The following is a 20,000-nucleotide window of genomic DNA, read 5'->3' as shown; positions in this document are numbered from 1 at the left end:
TCACACACCCACACACACACACACACACCCACCCAGCTGGATGACGTTGACTTCATTTGCAAACGTTAACGCTATCTATATGGCAGACGAGCAGGGCCGGATTAACGACGGCCGGGGCCCGTGGGCCTTTAGTGACGAGGGGCCTACATTTTTTTTTTTTTTTTGGAGATCGCTGTCATGACTGTGCACTGCAGACTCAGGGAGGAGGCAGAGAAGGAGAGAAAGAGACACAAGAGTTACAGGTAATGGAAATATATACATGCGAAGGGGAAGAAACTGTACATTGTAGGGGGTTGGGTGGGTGGGTGGGGGGCAGTTTGGACATTTTACCGCTGAAGGGCTAGACAGGAAGTGTGACGCTCGTGAGACCATGAATGAATAAATAATGAATTCACTGCGTGGCATTGACGTCCATGCTACAAGCCGTGCAGACGCCCTAGAGAAAGCACAGGGCATGATAATAGCCATTACTGTCATGCTTTGTCATTAAAGGGGGGAATATCCCAATTATATAGGCAGAGAAGGAGAGAAAGAGACACAAGAGTTACAGGTAATGGCAATATATCTTTTTTCTCTTTCTTATTAAAAACTTGGCCTATTTGAAAGGAGATTGATTTAATAAAAATAAATGAGCGAAAAATCAATATACAGTGTTACAGTATATATATATTAATATATATTATTATAGTAATTGGCTATCATACTGCAATATAAACTGAGTTTTATAGTGAAAAGAGCAGCTTTATTGGTCAAAATTGAAGGCTCTATATTGCAGGAAATTGCACGTACAGGTTCATTAAATTTAAAAAAAATCTGCCATGGAGGGGTCGTGCCGGACACCCTCCAAACATCCCTTGCCAGTCAAAAAAATAATAATAATCTTGCACCCCCACTTTCAACTATAACTAGGCGGCCATGCACACACACACACACCCACCCACACACAGCCACACATGTGCATGCACTCAAAATGCCTACTACCCCACACACACACATACTGTACACACACACAAAGACACCACATGCACTCAGCCCCGCCACATGTGTAGAGGTGACCGGTAGCCCGAGGTTGAACACAGCAGCAGCACAGGGAGCTCCTGGTGACCCCCCCCTGCAGAATAACCGCCCTGCCAGCCAGGGGTCCTGCTGTGAACGCATGGAGCATAATTCTGGGACACGATAAGACACTTAATGCCCTGTTGTAATTGCCTCTTCTCTGACCGCCACTGACACACATGATGTTCCTCATGTACGGCCTCTGACACGGGTGCAAATGAAGACGGAGAGAAAGAGAGAGAGAGAGAGAGAGAGAGAAGAGAGAGAGAGAGAGAGAGAGAGAGAGGGAGAGAGAGAGAGAGAGAGAGAGAGAGAGAGAGAGAGAGAGAGAGAGAGAGAGAGAGAGAGAGAGAGAGAGAGAGAGAGAGAGAGAGAGAGCCCCCCGGTCGGTTTTTCGATCTCGCGTCCACCTGTTACATGGGCTTCTTAGCATTTGAATGGGTTTCACCGCTGGTCCCAGTGAGTACTGTTCTGATGCTGACGAGCCGGATCTCCATACCTCGCCCGCCTTTCATCTTCTCTGATTTTCACTCCATAACCTTCCCTCCATCCCTTTTTTTTTTAGATGCAAAACACCACCTATACCTGCCAGGTCTCACTCACTCACTCGCTCGTTCACTCACACCCGTGTACTCGTTCACTCGCTTGTTAGCTCCTATGCCCCTAGTGGCAGCTCATAGGTATGGCACTTTGAGTAAGATGGAATTCATGATGTCACGATGCTTCACGTCTCGTTGTTGTGTTCCTCCTCTGTCTCCCCCTTGCAGGTCTTCCAGCGCTTGTCGTAGCAGTGTCAGTGGTTTCACCAGAGCCAGAGGTTATGGCACAGCCAACTATTGAGTAACCCCCCCCCCCCCCCCCATTCCTTAGGTCATTGTTTTGTTCTTGGGTAGAAAGGTCTTTGAAACCGTATTAAACGGTATTTAAACACATGACTCCAAAGTCTCCATTGAAACCAGACTGGTAATGACATTATTTTAGCTGTTGCATTTGCACCTGTGAGCAGCCATGCCGTTGAGAGGACAGCGCCCACCTGGCTGCAGTTCCAGCGGAACGATCTTGTTGCTTTCACATTAGTGAAACTGTGACAGCTTCTGTGGCTGTGGGTTAGTTCAAGATTCATATGGAATTGTTGACTTATGCCTCCCTCCAATATCTTACTCATTACCCCATCAGGCTCTACGTTATTTTCCGTTAATAGTTTCCGCCCAGATCAAGGGATCGCTTGATGGATGAAACTTTATTAACAGATTGCAGAATGGGTACAATACAGTACGGATGCAGACCAGAAAAAAACGTGTGTCTTGTTTACATCAGGTCCCCCATTTTCAATTCATCAAGACATGTATGCCATACAGTCAGATATACAGTACTGTTTCATCAAGAACATTTATGACATACAAGACAATATACAGTACTGTTTAAGAGAAAGATCTTAAAAGAAAAATATATACATTCGAAGGGGAAGAAACTGTACATTGGAGGGGGTTGGGTGGGTGGGTGTGGGGCAGTTTGGACATTTTACCGCTGAAGGGCTAGACAGGAAGTGTGACGCTCGTGAGACCATGAATGAATAAATAATGAATTCACTGCGTGGCATTGACGTCCATGCTACAAGCCGTGCAGACGCCCTAGAGAAAGCACAGGGCATGATAATAGCCATTACTGTCATGCTTTGTCATTAAAGGGGGAATATCCCAATTATATATTAGTTGATCTTCTCCAGGTCTTAAGGGTAATTGATTCCACAACAAAGACTTTCACAGCAGCCGTTTGTTCATAGGGTATTTGATTGTCACTTATTAGAATCCCTAATAAGGCTTATTCGCTTCACTCAAGTCTATAAAGCAACTCATTGACTTTAAGACTTCGACTCTGCCGGATTGGAACCTATTGGACCCTCTCTGACTCACTCAAATGACTCCGTGCTTGAGGTCCCTCGGGCGCGCTCTGAGCTGGGAAGGTCTGCCTTTTCCGTTAGTGCTCCTGACTCATTGGAACATCCTTCAAAGCACTTTAAAGATCAATACTCTATCATGATCTACTGTGGATCATTAACCACTGTGTGTCTGTAACTGCTTTAGCTGATTGTCGTTGTTTTCATCTTGTATTTTAGGTGAGTTCGCCTAAAATGTTTCCTACTTTTTTATGTTTTCCTATTCATTTGAATTGTCTGTTTACTTGTCGTCATTATGAATAAGGGCTACCTCAATTGTCTACAAGGTCTAAATAAAGGTAAAAAAGTAACTGGACCCCTGTGAGCTTTTGGGCCACAGGTTTGTTTTTAGTTTTTGTCTTCTTTTACAAATGTTTTCCCCTCAACAGTTTTATTTAATTTAACTGTAATTAACACAAGGACCCAGTGTCCTGTGAAGGCATCACTGGAGGATGCATTAAAACACATTCAAACTCATCAAGTCTCGTTAACCCTCATATCAAATGAAATTGTGCAAGACCATTTCGTTTGGGGACATACGTGAAATCCTCGCCAAGGGCAATATTTAGAAAGTGGCTTTTCCCTTTCGAAGTTGCAGTAAATGTGAGCCATAATTGCTTGTTGACTGTTTGAATTGTGCTGCGGAAAAACATGACATATGATATATAAATGAAGGACAAATCATATTTTTCAAAACAGTGGTTAAATTACTTGGTTTCCTGGTTTGAATGTGTGTGTTTTTATGTTTGTTCTTTTTTACTTTATTAGTTGCTGGCTTTCCTTGGAGGGCGGGCTTCTTTATGCCTTCGTGGGACCTGCTGCTGTCATTGTATTGGTGAGTTCCACTCATAGTCTTTGTCCAGTGGTCAGCCTCACTATCCGTCAGATGAGATTCATGTTATTATACTGTACAGTAGGTCACACTGGAGAAATCGAACATTAATTTTATAAAGGTCACATACCAGGATTTGAAGTGGATGCACGTTGACCTCTGAGGAATGTCCTGTAAAGCTGTGATAATTATTTTCTGACCACTAGAGGGCCACATATCGCCACTATAAACAAACTCCATTTTCCCAAAACGAAGGCCTTCACATGTGTAATTCATGGCACAACTCAGACTAAAGATTATTTGTCTCTTGTCAATGTCACGCCTTTGCAGTAGCTGAGCTGCTGCTGGAAAAAAAACACCCATGGCTTGAGTCCTTTGTTGCTGGAAGGTAAACAAGTAGGGCCACAATGTTGATGTAGCCTCTTAGAGGGTGCTGGGGGCTTGATTGATTGATTGATTGATTGAAAAGTTTATTAACAGATTGCAGAATGGGTACAGTACAGTACATCTCAATACAATTGTTAAGGGGATGCAGACCAGAGAAAGACTTTCGTCTTGTTTACATCAGGGTCCCCCATTTGCTGGTGGTTGGAGGTGGCCTCTTAGCGGGTGCTGGGGGCTGGTGGTTGGAGGTGGCCTCAGCAGGCGGTTGATGAAACTCTAGGCCTGCTGAGTGGGGATGAGGTATGTTTCAGAGCTGATGCCTGGTCCGTTTAGCTTGGACAGTATGTCTTAGCACCTGCCTGTTAAGCAGCTGAACCAAACGGCTTCCACTGGGAGACTCCAGAGAGACTGTGCAAGCCAAACATGGCAGTGAGTGCCACAGCATTTAACCTCTTAAGCCTTAGCCATATTTTCAGAAAAATTGCCTAAAAGTACCCAAGTAAATGGAAGATTGCTCCACTTCTACAATGTCCATTTGCATGTTCTTGGTGTCTAGGGACATATATGGACATCAGGAAATGTATTCCTAGTGTCAGACATAGTGTGTCTGTTACTTTGCTTGAGTAAATTGCAATGAACCAAAGGAGAATATAAATTATTATTATACTTGTTCCCATATATTTGACGGTGAATAACACCATGCTAACATTGACCAGACGTGAACAATTCCAATGGCAGAGTTACATTTAATTGAAAATATGGCTGTAAGAGGTTAATAAGAAGTCTGAGCTCTCGCAAGAGCAAACGACAAATGAGGCCTCGCTGTGTGGTTAGTGGTTGAAGTGTCAGCTGCAGGGAAGGTGAGAGGGAGAGCATGAGTTGAGAGGGAGGGATACCGATACAACATCATACACACGGCTGTATCATAAGCCTAAGAAATCCGGTCAACTGTAACTCGACAGGAGAGACCACAGGGAAGCAACGGCAGGTTGAATCACCGGCATGCCGCCAAGGCCAAATCCCACCCCATCCTGCCGGGCTGCCACAGTTTGGCTTACCAGACAAAGAACGGGAGTGAACCTTGGTGTCCCTCCAGTATGCATGCAACTCTCTCAGGTGTTCATCTGAGTGAGGAACAGTAAAGCTGGTGGGGGCCAGAATGCACCTGAAGAACGCACTAGCGGGAGGCCATGGCCATGCCTAGGATGCATCCCTGTCAGAGGCATGTAGTTGCAATTCATGCACGGGTCCTCCGAGAGGCCCTCCCTCAGATGCTTGAGGCCAATATCATGAATATTGAAGCAGATATCATGGCCATCGTCAGGTTGAAGAGGAGCCATATGGAGACTACAGCCGCAAGCATTAATCATAGTGACGGCGCCGGAGGAACCCCACTGAACATAGCTTGAGGGAGAACACTGTTGCTAACTGTGAAAAATAGAATTAGGAACCAAGGGAGCATGTCCCCACAGCCCAATGGTCCCACAGCCTATGTTCCAACATTTCTTTTTTTTTATCTACTTTTTCTCCCATTTTCTATTTTTCTCCCATCCCAATTTCGTATCGTCCAATTCTACCCTCCCCTGTCTCGAACGCTGTTAGGCCATGCCTCCCACAAGCCGGCTGCAATGTGGACGAAGCCTACGTGTCCCCTCCGGTACTCGAGGAAGCAGCCGTCGCATCTTTTCACCTGCACAGCACCAACCGGCCTGTAGGAGTCGCTGCCCACAACGTCCGATCCCCACCCATCAGCTTCCCACCCCCTAATACTGCCAATTGTATTAGTATGAACGACCAGCCAAGCTGATAGCAATGTGGAGAGCTGGGCTTGAATGTTCCAACATTTCTAAGAATTATTTTTCACAAAAAATTAAGCCCTATGTTCCCACAGCCCAATGGTCCCACAGCCCTATGTTCCCACATTGCTAAGATTTTTCTCAAAAGTAGTCGTAGAGGGTTTGTCCGGTAACATAGGATCATAGAAATGTGGGAAGATATGGCTGTGGGAACATAGGGCCTAATTTTGAGTGGGAAAAAAATATGGCTGTTGGAACATAGGGATGTGGGACCATTGGGCTGTGGGAACATAGGGCTGTGGGACCATTGGGCCGTGGGAACATAGGGCTGTGGGACCATTGGGCCGTGGGAACATAGGGCTGTGGGACCATTGGGCCGTGGGAACATAGGGCTGTGGGACCATTGGGCTGTGGGAACAGAGGGCTGTGGGACCATTGGGCCGTGGGAACATAGGGCTGTGGGACCATTGGACCGTGGGAACATAGGGCTGTGGGACCATTGGGCTGTGGGAACAGAGGGCTGACCCCGGAACCAATGTACAGTAAGCCAGGAATGGAAGCGCAAGCACTGCCTTCACTGACAATACTTGTTGCCAATATTCTGTATAGTTAGCTTGAGTGGGAGCACTCCTGCTAAGTGTGAGAACAATGTATCCCATATCCTGTCCAACTGTGGGGACAGGATAGAAAACAATGCAAGCTGGGAGTGAGCACACTGCTTTCACAAATAAAGGTTGTTACCAATATTCACTAAAGTTAGCTTTAAGCGAAAGTACTACTGCTAGCGGCAAAAAAACGAAATAGGAACCAATGTACCGTATGCTGGGAAGGACTGCCTTCACCAACAAAGGTTGTATGTAACATAATTCCTGTCATACGTTAATGCCAAGCGGGTCCAAAATCATGGGTAGTTGTTAATATTAGCTAGATTACACAACATGTAGCTCACCTGGCTAACTGACACCACATGCAGTTGCCAGCAGCTTATTTATTTAACACGTTTAGCCTCCTGTTAATGATAGGAACAGTAGCTTACTGTTGCTAACTAGTGATACAAGCAGCTGTTGGTATTAGCATTGAGCTCCTGAGCATTGACACAACAGGTAGTTCCCCTCTGTTAATGAGAGCACATGCATTTAGCTAATTAGTAGTCTTGCTAATGATGACAAGCAGCTGCTGGCAGCTACTACCCAATGGATAACTGGCACAGCATAGCGTAGCAATAAGCGAGTATAGCATAGCAAGCAAATACACTCTTGCTACCATTAGCTCCCAAGCTAATCCATATAGCTAGGCTGGGGTGAGACCACAGAAACAGCAAGCAAATTACCATATTATGCTACTTACTCAGCTGGAACCAACACTAGCTGATGATCAAGGCCAGCGAGGGTGTGAGAGAGTCTGGGAGAGTTGAACAGTGAACACTCAGCTAAGTGTTTTCCCCTTAGAGAGGGACAAGCTAGCTGCAGTCCTTGGAGGTTGAGTCAAGCCCATAGTGTCAACCCGCAACTCCGACCAGTGTGTGGGCGAAAGGCCACAAGCGACGAGCTCCTGAGTAACGTTAATGATTCAGCTTTAGCTAATGATACTTGCGAAGCCAGAAGATGAAAAGGAACTGATCATCTGATGACACTGGAAGATATACCCCTAGCCCAGATCATCCAGGGTAACAAGTTACTTTGTTAAATACCCCCCCCCCCCCCCACACACACACACACAGGAGAGAGCCTTTGTCATGACAGCATGTACCATCTGCTCTGGCTTGTAAACATCTCGCCACCTCTCTTCAATAAACTGGTCTGTTTTTACCACCATCACCTGTATCCCGATGACGTTCAAAACAGACCGGTTTATTGAAGATAAACAAGATGTTTACAAGCCAGAGCAGATGGAACATGCTGGCATGATGCTGAATCTCTCCAATGTGTGTGTGGGAGATTTTAACCTGTGCTCATCGAGTGCTCTCTCATGCACAACAGGTTGCACAGCCACCCCTGCTCCTGGTCCCAATTAACTAGACCCAGGACAGGTGTGGCTGCTGAAATCACAGCACCCCCGCTGCTTCACAGGCGGCTTTTTGGTTTGTTCCAAAAGTTCAAACGTACAAAAAGTTAACCGAGAGAAACTTCGATGGAATAATGGTTTAACAGAGCCTTTTACCAGAGCCCATATACCATGTGACTGAACACGGCATGATGGTGTAGTGGTTAACACTGTCGCCTCACAGCAAGAAGGTCCTGGGTTCGATTCCCGCTTGGGTTCAAGTTTCTCAAGTTTCTTTAATAGTTGTCATACAGAAGTACAGAATACTTTTATACAAAATGCTTCTTACTGTTACGCTCCAGAGACTGTGCAAGACAAGATAAGTAGAAATAAAATAACATAGTATAGCATGTAAATTAGAAGTAAAAAAAAAAATGAGGTCACAGTGTTCAGTATAGACATATGTACAATGTTCGATGCAGAATAGACGTAACTGAGTTACCATATAATATACAATACTGTGTAGTGTACTAATATACAATACTATATAGTGCAAGGCAGAAATAGGATGAGGTGCAATTTAGGTACAATTTACAGTAGGTGTACGAGTTGTAGTGCAAATCCTTTATCAATAAATATAAAGTGTGTTTGTGTGATCTAAAGTGTGGAGAGTGGGTGCTGCAGTGTGTTGTTTGTTTGAGTGAGTGTGTGCGTGTGGGTGTGTGTGCTGTGTGCATTTGATGGTTGTTGCATAGTGTTTATTGTTCGTTTAGCAGCCTGATGGCCTGGGGATAGAAGCTTCTTCTGAGTCTTTCTGTGCTCGCCTTAAGACCCCGGTATCACTTGCCTGACCGCAGCAGTTCAAAGAGGCAGTTGTTCGGGTGGCTCTTAATAATTCTCTTAGCCTTCCCCTTGCACCGCTTGTTGTAATCCTTACTTCTGCTTCCCGGGAGCCACGACGGGACCTGAGCCCAAGCCAGACGGCGCTGATGGAGTCAGGAATGGAGAAAACATTCTTCCTGAAGTCGAGAGGGGAGCGTTGCACGAAATTGCGGGCCGAGGTGCCGCAGCCCCGGGATCAACGCCGGTGGAGCAGCGGAGACCTGACGACGGCCTTCCTAGAACCGCGAGATCAGAGCACGTAATTGCGAACTCGGGCGAAGAAGCCACAGGGCCGGAACGAACGCCGATAGAGCAGTGGAGACCTGAAGCGAATATCCACGGAGAAGACGAGACACTACCAAACTTGGATAAACTATACGCAAAAAGAGGACTACATTTTTTCCATCTAAACATCAGAAGCCTCCTCCCCAAAATAGACGAACTTCGGCTACTATTTAATAGTTGCAAGGTAGGAGTAATATGTTTCAGTGAAACTTGGCTTGACAGTTCAATAAGCGACTCCGAAATTGAGATTGAGAACTATATAATTGTAAGGAAAGATCGAAACCGAAACGGAGGAGGTGTGTGTGCTTATATTAGGTCGGACATTGGTTTTAATATAAAATCAGATCTTGAACACGACGCGGTAGAAGTGATGTGGCTTGATATTCTGTTACCCAAAAGCAAACCAATTATTTTTGGAGTCTGTTACAGGCCACCAGACCAGGGCAATTTTTATGTTGATCTAGAGGAGATATGCTCCAAGTGCACTGATTTTGAGAAATCTGAAGTTGTTGTCATGGGAGATTTCAACACTGATTTACTTAAAAAGAGCTCTGGATTAAAGTCCCTTCTGAATTATAGTAAATTGTTTGACCTGCACCAGCTCATCACTGAACCTACCAGAGTTACCTCCCTTTCTCAGACCATAATCGACTTAATACTGGTCTCTGATAAACAGAGGATAACAAACAGCGGCGTTGTTGATTTTGCACTCAGTGATCACCTTGCAATTTTCTGTACCAGAAAGGTGCAGAGGGGTCATTTTGAGGGTCACAACAACATAAAAATCAGATCTTTAAAAAATTACAGCAAGGAAATGCTCCTGGATGGTTTAACGGGTGTGGACTGGTCTCATGTAATGCACTGCAAAGAGGTTGATCAAGCATGGGATGGTTTCAAAACAACATTTCTTAAAGTAGTTGACAGATTAGCACCCAGGAAGATGGTCAGGATAAAGCAGAGGACACAGCCCTGGATTAATGATGACATTTTAAAAGCTATTAAAATAAGGAACAATCTTTTTAAACTATTTAAGAAGTCCAGGACAGAACAGGCTTTCCTAGATTTAAAGAAACACAAAAACTATGTAAATAGTTTGATTAAAGGGGCGAAGAAGGGTTTTTTTAATGAAAAAATAACAGAGTATAGGAACAACTCAAGGAAACTCTGGAGGACACTTAAAGAGGTAGGATACAGTAAGAAATTAAAGACTAAATCGGGCAATATCAGTTTAGAAATAGGAGACAAAATTTCAGCAGACAAATCAGAGGTGGCAGACTGTCTGAATAGCTATTTTACATCCATTGCAAAAACTATATCGGAAAAGATCCCAGCTAAACCCGGCAACAACATAGAGAGTGAAGTCCATAAATTCTACCTAGATCAGGGGGTTAAAGCAAATGCTTTCTCCTTTAGGAAAGTGACTGAGATGGAGGTCCAGGAAAAGCTTAAAAAACTTGACACCTCAAGGGCTACTGGATTAGACAACATCCCTGGTAAATTCTTGCAGGATGCTGCAGAAATCATTGCCCCATATGTAGCTCACATGACCAACCTAGCCATTGACACAGGAACATTTCCAAGCGAAATGAAATCGGCAAGAGTTATTCCTCTCCACAAAAAGGGAAACAAATTGGAACCGGGTAACTACAGACCCATTTCCATCATGGGCGTTCTATCAAAAACCATTGAGAGGCTAGTATATGAGCAAATAGACGGGTATTTCTCCACTAATAACATCATGTACAAATACCAATCAGGTTTCAGGAGGTCCCACTCCACAGACACCTGCCTGCTGTTCCTCACAGATTACATCAGGAAAGAGGTAGACGAGGGAAAGTTCTGTGGAATGGTAATGTTAGACCTCCAGAAGGCATTTGATTCAGTGGATCACAACATCTTGTTAATGAAGCTTAGGGCCCTAGGCTTTAATGAGGCAGCTCAGAAATTAATTGGTTCCTACCTAACAGGGAGACAACAGGTGGTAGATATAAACGGAGTACTCTCCAGTCCTCGGACAGTAGAGTGCGGGGTCCCACAAGGGAGTGTTTTGGGTCCGCTCCTCTTTCTACTGTATATAAATGACCTGAAAGCAGCTTGCTCATGTGACCTTTTTTTATACGCAGACGACTCCGCCCTACTAGTGTCTCACAAAGACAAAAAAGTGGTTGAGCAGACATTGAGTGCAGAACTAGAGAAGGTTAGCGACTGGCTAGGCCACAACAAGCTGTCCCTCCACGTGGGGAAGACTGAGTCAATTTTATTCGGGTCAAAGGTCAGGCTCAGAAAATCGCCAGGTTTTAACATTAGAATAGGAGATACTGTTCTCACAGACAAAACATCTGTGAAATATCTCGGTTGCGTCCTGGAAAACAGCTTATCAGGGGAAAGCATGGCTCACCAAGCACTTACAAAGATAAATAACAGGACTAGATACCTAGCCAGAATCTCTAATTTTTTAGATCAGTCAGCGATGATGATTCTTGCTGGAGCTCTCATACAGTGTCACTATGACTATGCGTGTGGCTCCTGGTACAACAGTGCCCCCAAAAGTCAGAAAATAAAACTACAGACATCACAAAACAAGCTAATCAGGGTAATACTAAGGCTACCTGCTCGAACCCACCTTGACCCATCTCACTTTGAGATCATGAGATGGCTTAAGGTGGAAGACAGAGTAAACCAGATAGGGATGTGCCTAGTTCACAGAATAGTGCATGGGGTAGTGCCAGTGTACTTTAACAATTACTTCAACCGAATCAGAGACACCCATGCTTACCAAACAAGGCGCAGCTCAACTGACTTTGTGCCAGTCAGATTCAGGAGCTGTATGGGGAAGGAGTCATTTTTATATTCAGCAGCTGTCTATTGGAATAGTCTGCCCAGTGAACTGAAAACCATAGACAGTGCCGTTAGATTCAAGTCCAGCCTGAAGACATGGCTCAAAAGGGACTATACCTAGACACTTAGCTTAAGGCACCCTTGCATGTTGTATGAGTCTGTATGTATATAAATGTTAAATGGTATATGTGATGTGTTGTGATGTCACGTTTTGTATGATGCATGTGTTAAGCATCACATTCCCCCACCCCCCTACAAGGACCACAATGGAAATAAGCTCTGAGCTTTTTTGTGTTACATCCTTGGCAGTATATCCCGACTGTGCTCTTCTGTCACATGTTTATTTTTTATATTGTCAAATAAAGTCATTCATTCATTCATTCAAATGTTCTGGAGGGTGGGAAGCCCCCCTCCAATTGTGCGTTCGGCTGAACGTGTCACTCTTTGTAGTCTGCTACGGTCTTGTGCAGTGCTATTCCCAAACCAGGAGGTGATGTTGCCAGTCAGGATGCTCTCTATTGTACACGAGTAGAAGTTCCTAAGGATCTTCTGACTGACTTGGAACTTCCTTAGGCGCCTGAGGAAGTAGAGGCGTTGTCGTGCCTTCTTCACAACACTGTCAATGTGTGTGGTCCATGTCAAATCCTCGGATATGTGGGCTCCGAGGTACTTGAAACTGTTCACTCTCTCAACCGGTGCCCCATCGATGCTGAGGGGGCTGTAGTCCTTGACCCCCGACCTCCTGAAGTCCACAATCATCTCTTTTGTTTTGCTGACGTTCAGGGAGAGGCAGGACCAGGTTTCCGCATTGCCAGGTACCCAGGTGGGTGATCTCCCAGGCCTTTCTGTCTGGAGTTTGCATGTTCTCCCCGTGCTCGCAAGGGTTTTCCCCCCGATAAGATAAACCCAATGGAAAAACATGCACAACAGATCGCTGACGCTGTCGCGTCCCTAACGAAGATGGGCAGGAGCACTTGGATTTGTCTCAGGGGTGCGGCCCCCCCGACGCCCCTATCTGCTCCCGTCTGCCCTTGGGGGGAAGGACGACAGGGTGGGTCAATCGCAGAGACTCAATCGCATCGGTGACCAAAAAAAACAATGTGTGTGTTCCTGTGTGTGTGTGCCGCCCATCGCAAGTGTGTCGAATAAAGACTTCTAAAAGTCAAATCAAATCACATTTATTTATAAGGCCCGACAACACACATTAATGTCCCCATGGGCCGTACAGGTCTTCTTTAAACAAGTCAAGAAGAAAACATAACAATAAGTCAAGAACAGAACAAGAACACCATAAGGTCCAAAATTTTTTTAGATGAATGCAAATAAATGAAAGAATGCAAGCACTCCCAGACATGCCCCACGTGAAGGTAAGGAAAAACTCACTAAAACCTAACAATAGGGAAAAAAGCTCCACAGGCAGTGTGGAGGAGAGAAACCTTAGAAGGGCCATTCAAGGGGGGATCTCCCTTCTTAGATGTTGGTGATAGTAGTGTTGCAGACGGACAGTTGGTAAGCATGCACTCATGTGTGTAGTGAAACACAGATGAGTGCATGCAATAGCAACTGAACATTTTGAAAGATTAAAGATAGAGCTAATAGCGATAGCAACTGAACATTTTGAAAGATTAAAGATAGAGCTTATTATTATTATTATTATTATTATTATTATTATTATTATTATTATTATTATTATTATTATTATTATTATTATTATTATTATTATTATTATTATTATTATTATTATTATTATTATTATTATTATTATTATTATTATTATTATTATTATTATTATTATTATTATTATTATTATTATTATCCACACCCAGCTGCCACATCACATATCTACAGTGTGACTCTGTGGGCTCAGAGTGAGTGCTTTGGACCATTGATCTGTTCGCTAACTGCGTGTTGGCCCTCTGATTGGCAATGTCACCTTTTCAATTGGAAGTAGCCTACTGTGAAACAAAGATTGGATTTGCGTGCACAAGTAATGTACCTGTTGTTAGCGTTTCCCTGCATAGGGTACTGGTAGCACAGTGCATATTGCAGTGGCATATTAAGCCACTGTGATTAAACTAGCTCTCTGGTGTATATGAGCCTGTTTCTAGGATTAGCGTTGCTAACGTAAACATAAACTCAATATGATTAATAAGCTTGGGCACGGTATTATAATTCAGTTTGCTGTTGTCGTACATTGTTGTCATTGTGTGTGTGTATGTGTTTATTTGTGCTCGTGTCTGTGTCTGAGTGTGTATGTATGTGCACGTACATGCTGTACATGTGCACATGTGCATGTACATGTTTACAGTAGGCGGAAGGCCAGTCAGTGTACAGCAGAACACCTTCACATAACATCTGTAATGAGAGTGGGGCGTCAGAGAGAGAGAGAGAGAGAGAGAGAGAGAGAGAGAGAGAGAGAGAGAGAGAGAGAGAGAGAGAGAGAGAGAGAGAGAGAGAGAGAGAGAGAGAGAGAGAGAGAGACACGCAGGAGCCTCCTCTAATTAATGTGCCCGGGGCGGAATAGCGGCGGAGGATGCCGCTGACTCACAGCGCTAGTGGCCGGACAAGATGGGCATGGCAATGCTGTACGCTTCCACATCAAACACGCCCAAGTAATGAGCACAAGGGAGGGTGCAGTCGATAAACAGGAAGCGGCGCGCTGCCTCTCTGCGTTGCAGGGAAACCGAGCCTCCTGAAAGATTCCCCAAGTTAAAGATAGAAAAGTACCAATCCTGCTCACATCGGGATCATACCTATGTTCCCCGGGTCCTATGTTCCCCGGGTTCTATGTTCCCCGCTTTGATTGATTAATAGATTGAACATTTGATAATTTTTTATTATTTTATTAATTATTAATGTCCGCCTTGTTTCGAACGGTTAAGCTTAGGCCCTCTTTCGAACTGGTTAAGGTTAGAGTTTGGAATCAGGACTGGTGGTCTAAAATTTTCAATCAATCAATCAATCAATCAAAGCGGGGAACATAGAACCCGGGGAACATAGGACCCGGGGAACATAGACATGCTCCCCTCACATCCACATGATCAACTATGAACGGGTCGACACATCGACGTGTCGGTCACACTCGGTACAGTACAGTGTGTACAGAGATATCCGTGGAATGGTACGGCAGATGCGGGTCTCATATTTACTGTGCAGAAAAGGATATTAGTGTTCCAGGCGAAAGCTGCAGAAGTCAGGGATTTCAATTGACCGCCCGAAGACAAACTTGAGCTTTTCCCAGCGTGCGGATTTCAAGCTTATCGTCTTTTGAAATCGCAGCCCTGTAATCGTCCTCTGGCAATAACAGTCTACTGTATTTCAAACAACGTCTACTCGCCGTGGAGAAGATTGCTCCAAGCTCTTTTTCTCAAAGAGCCCAATTGATGCCCCTCTGAGGGGCTAGGCTTCCCAGGATTGCTCTTATGTTGCGCGGTATTTCACAACTCTTTTCACCAATATCGGGGTATATAATAATGATCACTTTTTGTATAGCGCGTTTCATACAGGGGATTGCAGTTCAAAGTGCTTTACATCAGTAAGAAGACATACAATCTGTGTAAAACAAGCAGCAAGAGCAAAGCATAAATCATATCAGAACCTCACGTTCCAATAGGCTTCTCGAATTTCTGTAATCTGTTACAAAACATGATAACGGTCATAGTATGCACCCAGCGGATAGTTAGGCGTAGAAATAAAAGTAAAAATAAGTAAAATAATAGCAAGGGTAAAATTTGCACAAAGTGCAGTTTTTTGCAGTGCAATAAAATAGTGCTGGATTACTGCTTGACAGTTCAAAGTCATCTTTGCCTTCTGTTTGGTATCCACAGTACCTGACAGTCTTCCCTCTTGTTTGATACCCACTTTGACCCTTCAAACCTCCCACTCAGGGAGTATATATAGGGATATATTAAGTATAGGTAACCTAAGGTATTAGGTAGGTATTAAGCACAGGAGTTGATTTTGAAAAGGCCACGATGTGGATGGCAGAGTATGTCGTGATATCAGCGGCTAAATGGATCACATGGCGTTATGGCCCAATCGTAATGACATGGAGCAGGAAGACTGTTCAGTAGCAGCTTTTTTTGTTGTTGTTGTTTTTGGTCACATGGTAATGATAGATGGAGACAGAAAGATGATGAGACAGGAGAGAGAGAAGGAGAGCTTATGAAATGAGGATTAAGAGGGACATGATACCGGCACAGAAAATCTCCCTGATGGGCAGGATTCCAGCATACAAATGTGTACATGTGGCAAAGCTGGGCTCAACAAAAAATGTGTGCGTGCGCGCGCGCGCGTGTGTGTCTGTGTGTGTGCGCGAGTGTGTGTGTGTGTAGGGACCCTATGTGTGTAAGGCTTAGCAGTGCGCTCCTCATTGATAAGGGCGGGAGGACTGACGCCCAATCATATTCTTTGTGATTGTGTGTCAGTGGGCTATGTGTGGAACATTGTAGTCACTCACTCACTTACTCACACACTCATGGACACATGCGCAGATCATGTTCCAGAGATGCTTTCCTATGCTGGCACAGCGTAGACTATGCCAGACTAACTGGCAATGTACAGTGGCAGTCAGATCAACCATCACAGCGGCATTTATTTGTGCAGCATATTCTGGCTACAACTTGAGCAAAGATGAGTTTGCCAATGGAAATTGTAATTTCTGGGCATAAATATGCATAATCCCTGCTGGTTTGAATTCTGTCTATTTTATCACTGCATGCTTTCTATCGGGATGCTTGGCAATAGATAAAGAACAACTTTGGTTAGTCCAAAATGATGTAGGCCTGGGGTGCCAGGGTGGCGCACCACGTAACGCACTTCAGTGCAACGCGGCCGTCCCAAGTTCGACTCCATTTGCCGAATGTCTCCTCCCCATATATTCTCCCATCCTTCCTCTCGGTCTATCCAATAAAGCAATAAAAAATACCAGCTCTCGGCGTTGCTACCGGCTTGGCTGGTCGTTCATACTAGCACAATTGGCAGTGGTAGAGGGTGGGGATTGGACGTTGTGGACAGCGACTCCTACAGGTCGGTTGGTGCGCCTGTACAGCAGAATCAGGAAGTATCGGGGGCAGCGTGAGCCTCCCACGTGTTACTGCTCGCCAGGGGCGGGGCTAGGGGGTGGCTACTTGGGCTCAAGCCCCGAATGTTTTCTGAAAAGCCCTGAATCTATTTTTTAAAAAATAAATGAAAATAAAAATAAATAATTTATTTTTTATTTTTTTTATTTTTTTGACAATTCATCATTGTTACATGAAAATATGTTTGCACCAGATTTAGCAGAAGCTAATTTCCATCTGTGGTCTATCCAGCTGCTAACTGTATTTGAGTGAGTTAAGTCTTGGTGTCATGGTAGACTCAGACCTAAGCTTTAAATCATAATCAACAAGTTGACAAAAACTTAATTCTTCCACCTTAGAAACATAGCTAAAGTACGGCCATTTATAAATCAAAAGGACGCTGAAAACCAGATCCATGCCTTTATTTCAAGCCAACTCGACTACTGTAATGCACTCCTTACCGGCCTCCCGAAAAAATACGATGATAACTATTTTATTGCAATGCACTATTGCATTATTTTATTCTATTTTACTAACTATTTTATTGCACTGCACTATTTTACTTTGTATCAGTGAATCATAGACGCCTGGCATTCGGAGCATCTCTGCTCTCCCACTATTGAACTTGGGGGAGCAAAGGTATGCTCTTGCTCCACCACTTTTTGATCATATGAAAAATATGATATATCCCCCCCCAATATATAAATCTAACCATAACTACGTTATGGTTAACTGAGTTTTATAGTGAAAAGAGCAGCTTTATTGGTCATGATTGAAGGCTCTATATTGCAGGAAATTGCACGTACAGGTTAATTAAATTCAAAATAAATCTGCCGTGGCGGGGGTCGTGCCTGACCCCCTCCAAACCACCAAACCAAAAAAATAAAAATAAAATAAAAAATAAGGCGGGCACCTATCTGGGCTAAGCCCCGGATCTCCTATAATCCTAAATCCGCCCCTGCTACTCGCCACTGAGAGATCGCGCTGTACAGGTGAAAAGATGCGACAGCTGCCTCCTTGTGTACCGGAGGGGACACGTGATGCAAGGCTTGGTCCTCACTGCAGCTGACCAGTGGGAGGCATGGTCTAGCAACGTTCGAGACAGGGGAGGGGAGAATTGAAGGGAGAATTGGCGAGGCGAAATTGGGATGGGAGAAAAATAAATTATGTAGGCCTATTATATACTGTACCCGTTTATTAATTGTGAATATATATAATATAATTGTGTGGCATTGCGCCATATTGTATGGCAAAACACGCTCCTTCCTCGTCACGAGCATACTAAGGCTTGACAGGACGCCGGAATGTCACTTCTTGTCAGGAGGCTTTTTCCAACATATAGCAATGAAAATAACAGCTTGTGCAATATGAATAGGATATTGGACACATTTCAGGAGCATTAAACCACGGTAGTAAACAGAAGAAGCAGTCAGAATTTGAATGACAGGAGGGAAATAGGCTAGTGTAGATAATTCCTTTCTATGTATAGCCTAATAACAGCATAATCAAATCACTGTCATGAGGAAGAACAAGTTGCATAATTTCTTTGTATGTGAATAGCTGGTGTAGCATTATCTGGATAATTATCTTACATTTATGTGTGTAAGATGTCAAAATCTAGCTAGATGGCCTAGATTAATTCCCTTTCCATCCTGCACCGCATATGAAAATGTTAGTTCCTTTGATAAATTTGGCAGTAATGTATGGATAGAATGGCGTGGCTACTCGTCAGCTGCCTGCTAAAAAGAAAACTAAAATGACAACGAGCAAAACATTTACAACTTGAACAAATAGTCTCAAAGAATTGCTATGTAGGCCTACAATATACCTGTGTATTTAGCCCATTCATTATTCTTTATTCACCCATGGGTTTACACAATTGCATCATGGGTAGGCTAAGAACAATACTGGCCCTACCACCTGTTCCACAGTGCTGTAGAAATCCCATAATTGAACAATGTATTCATATAGCATGTAGAAGTGAAATGACACGGGGCGTCTGGATAGTGTAGACACACACACTAGGCATTCGCCTACCACAGCAGAGACCCAGGGTTCAAATCCCGGTGTCAGCGCTTCCTCCGGCTTGGTCAGTCACCCCTATGAACACAATTGGCAGTGCTTGCAGGAGGGAAGCCAGTGGCGTACAAGTCCTGGTCGTTGCAATAGCGACTCCTACTGGTTGGCCGGGGCATCTGTTCAGCATGGAGGGGATCTGGGGGAGCTAGCATGAACACGATGAAACTCCTCGCTGTCAGGTGAAAAGAAGTGGCTGGCGACTCCACATGTATCGGAGGAGGCATGTGACAGTCTACAGTCACCCTCCCCAGACCAACAGTAGGCCAACACAACAACCAGGAAGGGACTTGGGATAATGACTAAATCTGGGATATGGGTGCAAAACTAGAATTCATTAATTAGCTCTTTCAGATTAATCTTGCCTACTCATCTAGCCTAACAATACCTTCAGTCAGGAAACTGAAATCGCATTGAATAAAATGAGAGCATTTCTGGCCCGGCACACGCGTGTCATGAGAACGCATCACAAACGCTGCCTGTGCACATTCCCCGTGAACGATGCCTTTCTCTGCATCTCCCTAAATCATCCTCGAATGGTATCATCGCCTTTAATGGGAAGATATTAATAACACAAAAGCTGCCCCCAGCTGCTAAAAAAAACACTGTGGTGCACTCGTCGGAATGTGCATGGATCTGTGCCAGAGGCAGCTTCACTTCAGCTCAGCACGGACAATTAACCCTCTTCAACTTTTAATTTTAACTTTTAATTCTCCCTGATTAAGGTGAGAATCTACTCATGTTTCTTCAACTGTAGGGCAAGTTTATTTTCCGCTAACATGCACGTTTCCCCATTTGTCTTTTATGAATTGAATTGATGAGCCGAGCTGTGCTAGCTTGACATTGCGAGTGAAGTCGTGCTTATAATTGCG

The 20,000-nt window shown here is 44.3% G+C and overlaps 1 protein-coding gene across 1 annotated transcript in view; it reads left to right on the top strand.

Annotated features, from left to right (window-relative positions):
- The window catches only part of adgrb2 (adhesion G protein-coupled receptor B2), a gene marked incomplete at both ends in the record, with an annotated part of 134,005 nt that overhangs the window by 39,703 nt on the left and 74,302 nt on the right, over positions 1-20,000 (top strand). Inside the window, 3 exon segments of the mRNA XM_084311913.1 lie at positions 1,824-1,850; positions 1,853-1,892; positions 3,761-3,827. Of these exon segments, the coding sequence (XP_084168039.1) occupies positions 1,824-1,850; positions 1,853-1,892; positions 3,761-3,827 (134 nt within the window).

This window comes from Notolepis coatsorum (assembly GCF_963971535.1).
Source record: "Notolepis coatsorum genome assembly, chromosome: 4".
Lineage (NCBI taxonomy): Eukaryota > Metazoa > Chordata > Actinopteri > Aulopiformes > Paralepididae > Notolepis > Notolepis coatsorum.
The sequence above is the reverse complement of the archived record's forward strand: the minus strand, read 5'-3'. Positions and strand labels throughout refer to the sequence as shown.